Genomic DNA, 10,870 nt, shown 5'->3' on the forward strand with positions numbered 1-10,870 from the left:
AGTAAAAACTGCTTTCAAAGAACCCAAAGCACTCAACAGCTGCATGGAATGCAAACTGTCCAAAGCAATGACAATCAGTTTCCAATTAGATCAAGCCCAACACAAACACCAAGCCCAAGGAGCAGCAGAAGTTCCTTGAGCATCATTCTGTGACCATAAAAATCTTGAAAACAATAACTTGTGAAAGAGTAAACCAAACACCAAATATTTTTTTCAAGTAGCTTAACCTAATTAAGCCTGATGTAAAAAAAAAAAAAAAAGACCACATCATAGATCGTTTTGTGTTTTTAGAAAGGCAAGTAATGAATGCTGGTATAAGAGCATTTCAAAAATTGTTTATTTTTGTAGCATTTTTCCAAAGAAAGGTTCTTAATCACCCGCTTCAACAAAAGATCAGCGCAGAGACAAAATTAAGCAGCCAGAACAAGCAGCTGCAATTTATAACTTGTGGCTATTTTTGCATACCACAATCGAGAAAGCACCTTCACTTTCATTTTTAACGAAATACTATATTCCAGTTATCAACTGGACATGAAGTCAAAAGATAAGTGGCAACATGGAAGAGAAACATATTAGGGAGTAGAGTTTGGGTCCACTGAAGGAAGAGTAATATAGTGCTCCATCATTGCATTGCTTTGCTTTTCTTCGTTTTGCTTTTCTTATCTTTCTTCTTTAAGCCATCCATGTTAGCTCTGAGCAAGTTTGAATAGGCCTGCAACAAGAAATGACTTTTTAAAAACATATTCATGATTGTATAAGAGTTATAAACAGGGTTACAAACATTTGCAGCCACTAATGTGGCTAAAAAACAAAGGTGTGCGGCTGCTGCTGCTGCTTCTTTTTTAAGAGTGCTGCCTCCTCTAACCCTCCAATTTATAATTGAGGGGGCCCCAGCCCTAACTACAGACATATGGGGGAGGAGGGAAGAAGGAGCGAGAGGCCAAAAGGAGAAGGAAAAAGCAAGCTCTACCGAGCCCAGCCAAAACCGACTGCCCCGATGGCTAGAAAGGTCTGGTCTGGGAGAGTGGCACCTCCCCCTGGAGAAGTCCTCTGCTAAAGACCCTGTCTACCAAACCCCAGAAGGAGGCGCCACCCCTAGTGTACCAGATGCCCTCCAGCAGTCTCGGAGAACAGGAATTCACAGGTAAGGAAAATTTCCGTTTCAAGTGTCATGATTGTATAAAAGATAGAAACAGGGTATATATTAAAATACTAATATATTTGAAAGTGGCCACACTGACTTGAGTGCGGCAACACAATTAAAGCTTTTTTATTAAAAAGAAAATCAGTACGACAAAGCTATAATGGAATTATATTTGTTTATAGATTTTAGTAATTTAAACTTACTCCATAAACAAACTATTCTTAAACAGTAGATTCATATAGAAAACTTACCATCTGGAATTTGTTGACTTCCTTTGAACTCACCTATAAGAAATCAGACATGTTAAGCATTTTTCTGAGAGAGCAAGTATTTATTCATATAAATACCTACTCCCTTTGTCCTAAGACCCCAGGGCAGTTAACAGGATAAAACAATAAATATTCGATAAAATAAACAAACACAAGATAAAATAAAACCATTGTCTACATATTCACAAAAAACCCAACTAGTCCCACCTATCATCACTTTCAGCTAAAATATGGGTGTTAAAGCATCAAATGCTGCACAAGGCCATGTAGTACGTTTCCGAAAAAGAGAGTGTGCCACAGTAATTTGGAAGATGTACGTACTTGGGATCTGACATTGATTAAAGCTGGTTAGTAAGTCAGTAGGCTTGAATCTGAAGAACAGGAGGCCCTATTCACATATTATGTTACAGTGAGGAAAATAAGTATTTGATCCCCTGCTGATTTTGTCTGTTTGCCCTCTGACACAGAAATGACCAGGCTATAATTGGAATGGTAGGTTTATTGTAGCTGTAAGAGACAGAATAACAACAAACAAACCCTCAAAAGCCCAGTGCCCAAAAGTCAGCGATGGATTTGCATTGTAGTGAGGGAAATAAGTATTCGATCCCCTATCAACCAGCAAGATTTCAGGCTCCCAGGTGTCTTTTCACTATATGCAGGTAACGAGCTGAGATGAGGAACACCCTCTGTAAGGGAGTGCTCCTAATCCCAGCTTGTTACAGTACCTGTATAAAAGACACCTGTCCATAGAAGCAAGCAATCACTCAGCTTCCAAACTCACCACCATGCCCAAGACCAAAGAGCTGTCGAAGGATGTCAGGGACAAGGTTGTAGACCTGCACAAGGCTGGACTGGGCTACAAGACTATCGCCAAGCAGCTTGGTGAGAAGGTGACTACAGTTGGCACGATAACTCGCAAATGGAAGAAACACAATATAACTGTCAATCTCCCTCGGTCTGGGGCTCCATGCAAGATCTCATCTCGTGGAGTTGCAATGATCATGAGAACGGTGACAAAGCAGCCCAGAACTACACGGGGGGAACTTGTCAATGATCTCAGGGCAGCTGGAACCATAGTCACCAAGAAAACAATTGGTAAGACACTACGCCGTGAAGGACTGAAATCTTGCAGTGCCCGCAAGGTCCCCCTGCTCAAGGCAGCACATGTACAGGCCCGTCTGCAGTTTGCCAATGCACATCTGAATGATCCAGAGGAGAACTGGGCGAAAGTGTTGTGGTCAGATGAGACCAAAATCGAGCTCTTTGGCATCAACTCAACTCGCCGTGTGTGGAGGAGGAGGAATGCTGCCTATGAGCCCAAGAACACCATCCCCACCGTCAAACACGGAGGTGGACACATTATGCTTTGGGGGTGTGTTTCTGCTAAGGGGACAGGACACCTTCACCGCATCGAAGGGACGATGGACGGGACCATGTACCGTCAGATCTTGGGTGAGCACCTCCTTCCCTCAGCCAGGGCATTGAGAATGGGTCGTGGATGGGTATTCCAGCATGACAATGACCCAAAACACACAGCCAAGGCAACAAAGGAGTGGCTCAAGAAGAAGCACATGAAGGTCCTGGAGTGGCCCAGCCAGTCTCCAGACCTTAATGCCATAGAAAATCTGTGGAGGGAGCTCAAGGTTTGGGTTGCCAAACATCAGCCTCGAAACCTTTCTGACTTGGAGAGGATCAGCAAAGAGGAGTGGGACAACATCCCTCCTAGGTTGTGTGCAAACCTGGTGGCCAACTTCAAGAAACATCTGACCTCTGTGATTACCAACAAGGGTTTTGCCACCAAGTACTAAGATATCTTTTGTGAAGGAAACGAATACTTATTTCCCTCACTACAATGCAAATCCATTGCTGACTTTTGGGCACTGGGCTTTTGAGGGTTTGTTTGTTGTTATTCTGTCTCTCACAGCTACAATAAACCTACCATTCCAATTATAGCCTGGTCATTTCTGTGTCAGAGGGCAAACGGACAAAATCAGCAGGGGATTAAATACTTATTTCCCTCACTGTAAATCTGTGCACAGTGTGTGCATGTACAAATCTGTACACAAGTACAGTTCTTAAAATATTATGTTAAATGTGTGTGCAATAGTATACTTCCTATCTATGCACTGCCTTTGAGAATGCCTGCAACCAGGTTCACTTTTAAAATGAATGATTTATAGTTATTCACACATGTATAACATAATGTCTGAATAGGGTCTGAGATGAAGAAGAAAGTGACTTAGTATTGTTCCATATACCCTTATACTAGCAGAAGACTTCTCGCAGTGCAGGGCCACAATGTATTTATTTAAAATATATTTATACCCCATCCCTCCACTACATTACTGCTTGGGGCGGCTCATAACATTTATAAAAGTTACAATATAAAATCAGACTAATAAAATTAACCAAATTAAGCAGGTTAAAAATCAAAATTAGCATTTAAAATTCCAAATTAAAATCTTAAAGCTAAAACTAAGAATTATAAAAACTAAAAACTAAAGAACCTACTAGATATACACAACAGGTGAAACATTAAAAAGCCTCTTTTAAAAGATGTATTTTTAGTTTTTTTTAAAACACAGAGAGGGAACATGGCAAAGCTCTTCAGGGAGGGCGTTCCAAAGCCAAGGGGCTGCAACTGAAAAGGTCTTGTCTCTAGTCCCCGCCAATTGGATCTCTGTTAGTGGCGGGGCCATGAGCAGGGCCTGTACTGATGAGCAGAAGGGCCCTGGCAAGTTCATATGGGTGAATGCGCTCTGACAGGTATCCTGGCCCCAAGCTGTGTAGGGCTTTAAAGTGCACCTTGAATCTAGCCCAGAAGCAGACTGGTAGCCATTGAAGCTGACGCAGGATGGGTGTAATACTCGTGAAGCAACTTGCACCCACGAGCATTCTTGCGGCAGCATTCTGAACCAACTGAAGCTTCCAAACTGTCTTCAAGGGCAGCCCCAAGTAGAGTGCACTGCAGTAGTCCAATCTGGACATTACCAAAGCATGAGTGACTGAGATCAGGTCGGACTTCTCCAAGTAGGGTTGCAGCTGGCACACCAGCCGTAGCTGGTAAAAGGCACTTCTGCACACCGCTGCCACCTGTGCCTCCAAGAACAGCATTGGGTCCAGATGACCCCCAAGCTGCAGACTTTGTCTTTCAGAGGGAGTGTGACCCCATCCAAGATCAGATTTACCTCACTACTAGGATAATCAGTTTTACCAACCCAGAGCACTTCTGTCTTATCTTAGTATCGGGGATACTAAGGCTATGCAGCTGCGTCTGTCCAACATCTTGGACGGAGACCTGGTTGGATAAGCTGGGTAAGATCGGTCTCTCTCAGCTCTGTCCTCCAGGTTTCCAGATCGTGCAACAGCCCTGCCTTGAGGGTCGGGGAGGGGGTGTTGCAGTCATCTATCGAGAGATCCTCCCCGTTTCCAGGTACACGGTCGGGCAATCTCAGAAATTTGATTGTTTGTCCTTGAGGGTGGGCCTCCAAGATAGGCTGAGGATTCTGCTGGTGTACCGACCACCCCACTGCACTTCAGTCTCCCTACCTGAGCTGGCAGGGGTGGTCTCGGAGGTGGCCTTGGGTTCCCCCAGGCTTATTGTTTTGGAGGATTTCAGTGTCCACACTGAGCCCCCCCTAGTGGGTGTGGCTCAGGATTTCATGGCCTCCATGGCAACCATGGGCCTGTCTCAGTTGGTATCGGGCCCTACCTACATGGCAGGACATACTCTGGATCTGGTTTTTGCTGACCGGGAAATAAATGATCTGGAGGTGGGGGAATCTGAGACGACTCCCTTGTCATGGACAGATCATCATCTGGTGGGGTTTAGTTTACTGCTCCGTCTGCCCTCTGCAGGGGTGGTAGGCCGATTAAGATGGCCCGCCTCCGGAGGCTTATGGATCGGCTTGGATTCCAGACGGCCCTCGGAGAGTTTCCAGTGACCCTGTTGAGGCCCTGGTCAATCTCTGGAATGGAGAGACAGAGCGGGCTGTTGACACGGTTGTTCCTAAACGCCCTCTCCAGCTTGGTGGAGCCCAATCTGCTTTCCTCGGAGCTTAGGGCGATGAAACAACTTGGACGATGGCTGGAACGACACTGGAGGAAGAGTCGTGATGAATCCGACCGAACACAGGCTAGAGCCCATTTTACGGACTACTCTGTGGCGGTGGGGGCAGCGAAGAAACGTTTTTTTGCCACCTCCATTGCATCTGCTCAGTGCAGACAAGCAGAGCTGTTTCGTGTGGTAAAAACATTGCTCCACACATCCCCCCAGGTAGTGAGGGAGGAATTATCTACAGCCCATTGCAATCAGTTTGCTTGCCACTTTGCAGATAAAGTCGCTCGCATCCATTCCGATTTGGACTCCAGAGTTTTGGCAGTTCCGGCAGACGTGCCTCTGGTACCATCTGGTCTCGTTGTGTTGGATTCTTTTCAGTTAGTGCGGCCTGAAGATGTGGACAAGATCCTGGGCAGTGTACGGGCGACACTGTGTGCTCTTGACCCTTGCCCTTCATGGCTAATAAAAGCTGCCGGGGAGGGTACAGGTAGATGGTTGGAGGTGACTATTAATGCTTCATTAAGGGAGGGCAGGATGCCACCATGCCTCAAGGAGGTGCTGGTAAGACCATTATTAAAAAAGCCCTCCCTTGATCCCTCCAAATGGGACAACTATAGACAGGTCTCTAACCTGCCCTTTTTGGGCAAGGTGATAGAACGTGTGGTGGCGTCCCTGCTACAGAGGGTCTTGGATGATATGGATTATCTGGACCCTTTTCAATCTGGCTTCCGCCCTGGGTATGGAACTGAGACTGCCTTGGTTGCTCTAGTGGATGACCTACACCGGGAACTAAACAGAGGGAGTGCGTCCCTGTTGGTTCTGCTTGACCTCTCAGCAGTGTTCGATACCATTGACCATGGAAGGCTGCCTCTCAAGTATGGGAGTCGGAGGTACTGCATTGCAGTGGTTCTGGTCCTTTCTTGAGGGGAGGGTCCAGAAGGTCGTGCTGGGGGACTACTGCTCGGCTCCGTGGCCACTGGCCTGTGGGGTCCCGCAGGGTTTGGTCTTGTCCCCTATGCTGTTTAACAGCTACATGAAACCACTGGGAGAGGTCATCCGGGGACATGGACTGAGTTGTCAGCAATATGCGGATGACACTCAGCTCTATCTCTCCTTGTCATCTGATCCTAGGGAGGCAGTGGATGTCCTGAATCGGAGGCTGGAGGCCGTGATGGGTTGGGTGTGGGATAATAAACTGAAATTGAATCTGGACAAGACGGAGGTACTGTTGGTCAGTAGGAGAGCCAATCGGGATGAGATTTTACCGGTTCTGGATGGAGTTGCACTCCCCTTGAAGGAGCAAGTACGCAGCTTGGGGGTACTACTGGACCCGGGTCTGCTTTTGGAAGCTCAGGTAAAGAGGGTGGCCAGGGGTGCCTTTGCACGGCTTCGGCTACTGTGCCAGCTGCGTCCTTTTCTCGAGAAGGCAGATCTGGCCAGTTACCCATGCCTTAGTCACGTCAAGGCTGGATTACTGTAACGCGCTCTATGTGGGGCTGCCCTTGAAGAATATTCGGAAACTGCAACTAGTGCAAAATGCAGCAGCTAGGGTTTTATCCAGAGCTGCCCGATGGGAGCACATCACACCCATTCTGAAAGAGTTGCACTGGCTACCAGTTCATTTCCGGGTCCAATTCAAGGTGCTGGTTTTGACCTTTAAAGCCCTTAATGGTTTGGGCCCGGGGTATCTGAGGGACCGCCTGCTCTCAAGGGTTGCTGCCCGCTCGACGAGGTCATCTGAGGGGGCTCTGCTCCGGGTAACGACAATGAGGGAGGCTCAGCTGTCGTGTACTCGGGACAGGGCCTTCTCTGTTGCTGCCCCCAGACTCTGGAATGCTCTCCCAGTGGCCATTCACTCCTCAGACTCCATCACAGTTTTTAGAAAGCTTGTTAAATCTTGGCTTTTTATCCAGGCTTTTACATAGTTGTTTTTATTGCTGCTTCTATGTGTTTTTACCTGTGTATAGTTTTTATGCTTGTATTTTATAGGTTTTTAATTTGGTTTGTTTTTATATTTTTAGCTTAAATATTCTTATTGTCATTTTATTGTATGTTTTTTAACTTTTGTAAACCGCCTTGAGATTGTTTTTAATGAAAGGCGGTATATAAATTCAACAATTAAAAAATGCCCTCTGTTGGGTGTTGGAAGAAGTTCCGCCACAACAGCAGGAACTCTTCCAATAGTCAAAACTGTTGGAAGGCCCCCCTGCTGTCATGGCAGAACACTGTGGACATCTGATGTATCTGTTGGGCCCCTCTGCTCTGCTCTCCTCTCCTTTACTTGGGACTGGGTGGAGGCAGGAGAGAAGTTGCATCACATCATCTGTGCTCTGGAAAGAGTGCTGAAGCAGCTGTTTTGACTTCAGCAGTTTTCATTTAAAAGGCATCCCCATTTTATTTGCTATGCAAATGATGCTGAGAACTTTTGTTGTTGTTGAAAAGGGGTATACAAAGAGTTATAACTCCTCTTCTGGATTTGAGGTCACTTTTCTGCCAAATCAAACAGCCCTTATGTAAGCAGAAGAGGCTTTCTGCCAGAGGTGTGCAAGGAACCAGCGCCTGCCAGTTTGAAAGTGGGGGGGGGATATCTTTAAGAACAGGGGAGGATACTCTTACCCCTCCCATCGCATTTCCCCCACTGGTGCTGCCTTTTAAAACGGTCTGGCGGGGCGGAAGCATACCTCCTCGCCCCGATGCCTCCTGGAAGTGCTGGTGCACATGCGCACGTCACACACATGACATGAGCTCACGCACCAAGCACTTCCAGCCACTTCTGGTCCAAGGAGGCACCAGGGTGGCAAGGAGATATGCTGCTGCCTCTGCGGCGGGAGGTGCAAGAGCACCCTCCCCTGTCCTTACAGATATCCCCCCCACCTTGGAACCGCCGGATGTTTGGCCCGGGTTCAGAGGCCGAGTTCAGAGGCCCCTACTTTCTGCTATTGGAAGGGCACTCTTGGATCCAATCCATATCTCATTTGTGACAATGTAATAAATAAATAATAAATCAGTATGTAATTCTTTACATTATTTATCCATGCTATAGAGTGGGTCCTGTCTTAACCAGAGTTATATTAGGAATCAGTTGAGTGAAGCCAGCCTCTGTCACCAAGAGGCACTACCTACCACTGTGCTTATCTTTTTCTTCCCATCTGTTGCTCTTAGAAGGCATTTGTTGTCTACCGGTTCAAAACCCTCCACGTGACCCTTTCGTGGTATGGGTCTTGTCCGACCATCATCTATATTAAACAGAAGCACAAAAAATGTAAACATAGATAAGCTAGCAAACTTTGAGTTACACATGATTCAAGAATGACAGAACTGTGCAAGCTTGCACTTCTATGGCTGTGAAGTTTGCATCAAAATTGGTTAGAATGCTTCTCCACTAGAAGAATTCTAATATGTGGAGTTGAGGAACAAAGGCTTTATTATAATATTATGGCTGCTGCACTTTTGCTTGAAGTTGAGTTTACAGAAGCAACTCTGAGATCACATAAGTAGTTTCAATCAATTGATCCATTTTATACAGTCAACAGACCAAAATATTAGGAGCAATTTCTGGGCAGCATGTTCACTATATTGCAGTTCAACTGGCTCTGTTCAGAGGAATCAGACTCATGGTTTCTGTTTCCCTTAGGAATAACACTGAAGAAAAATGATATAAAGCAAACACATTGGCACATTTGTTGCTCTCATCTGCTATAACAGTGGATAAAATACTTACATTTCTTTAGAGTTATATAAACGCTGCCTGTTGTCCTGCATTTTTGAAAAAGCCTTGTAAGCTCTGTCAAAAACTGTCAAAGAAAGGGGAAAGGGGAAAAAAGAAGAAGTTGCTTCTAGCTGGAAACTGTCAGAGAAACATCAACAGTGTTTACGGAGTCTGTGTCCAATGCTAGCCAGCAAACACAACCCATCTGTAGTGCACTTCAGAATGGTGCTGTCCAGTTACAATAAATCGTAACAACATTTTCTCCATGCTAAGACTCTACTAGCACAGCCTTGAATGACTTATGCCCAGTAAGTTAACCCAAATTTAGAGGCTGCATTCCTCAAAAAGAGGTACTCTAACCAGGAAATCTGTAGCCAGTTAAAGTTAATGGCAAGGTACCAGTTTTAAATAAATTACTTCAATTGGTGCATTTGTGCCTTTACAGTCTTCCTCAGTATAAAGTATTGAATAGCTCAGGTGACAAATTAACAGAACCAAATAATCAAAATTCAGATGAGGTCAAAGTAATGTTCACAGAACCCCAATCTCAGAATTAGCCCCCGTTTTCTCAACTGTCACCTTAAGTGGTGCAGCAGGAAAATGCTTGACTGACAAGCGGAAGGTTGCTGGTTCGAATCCCCGCTGGTACTATATCAGACAGCAGCGATATAGGAAGATGCTGAAAGGCATCATCTCAGACTGCGTGGGAAGAGGCAATGGTAAACCCCTCCTGTATGCTACCAAAGACAACCACAGGGCTCTGTGTCTGCCAGGAGTCAAAATCGACTTGACGGCACACTTTACTTCTCAATGGCGGCATTTCCCGTCTTATTGCTCTTGGGTGCAGAGAACAGCCGCAGAGCCTAGTGCTGAGGCGCAACCCTAGAGCACACAGAGAAGAGGAAAGGGCTTCTGAGCAAGCGCCGCAGAGCAATTCCCCCACCCCTGCGTAATTAGGAAAAACAGGGGAGGGATTTCCAGACATGGCTTCCCAAGTAAGATTTGGGGAAAGAGGCTAGAGATAAAGCGCTAGTGCCCTACGGGTAGACTAGTGAGGAGCGCTGCTGCTCTTTCTATCAATTGCCCCCCAACGACTCTCAAAGGGAGGGGGACACCCATTAAGAGCAGCCATCCACACCCAATCAAGTGTGAGGCGGCGAATCACAGGCAGCGGCGCCTCAGCCCAAAGGGGTGACTCCCGGGTCCAGCCGCGCCCGCCTGCCCGCCCGCCCACCGGGAGAGGGGGACGGGAGCACCTGCTCGCTTTCCAACAGCACCATCACCCGACTGTCCGTTCACCCGTCCTTCCCTCGCGCCTCTTCTCCCAAAGCTCAAAAACAGCCAGCAATCGAGCGCCTCGTCACAATTCCGAGAAAGAGCAACCAACCGGCCCGGAAACGGAATTCCTCTCAATACCATAGAGCAGGCAGCAAGGGGCGCGACTAGAACAGAAACAGCAAGCATCCGGGTTTTTCGCTGGCGGCTGCCCCCGCAGGGCTCTTGTCCTCTTGTAAACAGGAGGCTTCACAGATGAGCAAGAAGCCAGTCTCCGAACTTAGGCTCAGCTCTCCAAAGTGACAACTCCAGAAGATTACGCAAAATAAAATACTTCTTCACACAACGAGTCATTAATTTATGGAATTCGCTGCCATGGCCGGCTTTAGAAGGGGGTTAAATAGCGCGTTAGG

The 10,870-nt window shown here is 46.5% G+C and overlaps 1 protein-coding gene across 1 annotated transcript; it reads right to left on the reverse strand.

Moving 5' to 3' along the window:
* Nucleotides 1–315: 315 nt before the first annotated feature.
* SRP14 (signal recognition particle 14) lies at nt 316–10,596 on the reverse strand. Its single transcript, XM_053286908.1, has 5 exons — nt 10,439–10,596; nt 9,195–9,267; nt 8,597–8,709; nt 1,396–1,428; nt 316–712 (listed from the first exon to the last, which is right to left on the reverse strand). The coding sequence occupies exons 1-5, from the start codon at nt 10,460–10,462 to the stop codon at nt 623–625; spliced, it is 333 nt and encodes a 110-aa protein (XP_053142883.1). The 5' UTR covers nt 10,463–10,596; the 3' UTR covers nt 316–622.
* Nucleotides 10,597–10,870: the final 274 nt, after the last annotated feature.

The sequence above is a fragment of the Hemicordylus capensis genome, chromosome 1 (assembly GCF_027244095.1).
Source record: "Hemicordylus capensis ecotype Gifberg chromosome 1, rHemCap1.1.pri, whole genome shotgun sequence".
Taxonomy (NCBI): domain Eukaryota; kingdom Metazoa; phylum Chordata; class Lepidosauria; order Squamata; family Cordylidae; genus Hemicordylus; species Hemicordylus capensis.

Coding starts and splice junctions, on each gene's coding strand:
- SRP14 (XM_053286908.1), bottom strand. CDS start 10,462: ATGGTGCTGTTGGAAAGCGAGCAG. Junction 9,268..10,438: donor TGCTGTTGGAAAGCGAGCAG/GTGCTCCCGTCC, acceptor TTTCTTTGACAG/TTTTTGACAGAGCTTACAAG. Junction 713..1,395: donor AAGTCAACAAATTCCAGATG/GTAAGTTTTCTA, acceptor TTCTTGTTGCAG/GCCTATTCAAACTTGCTCAG.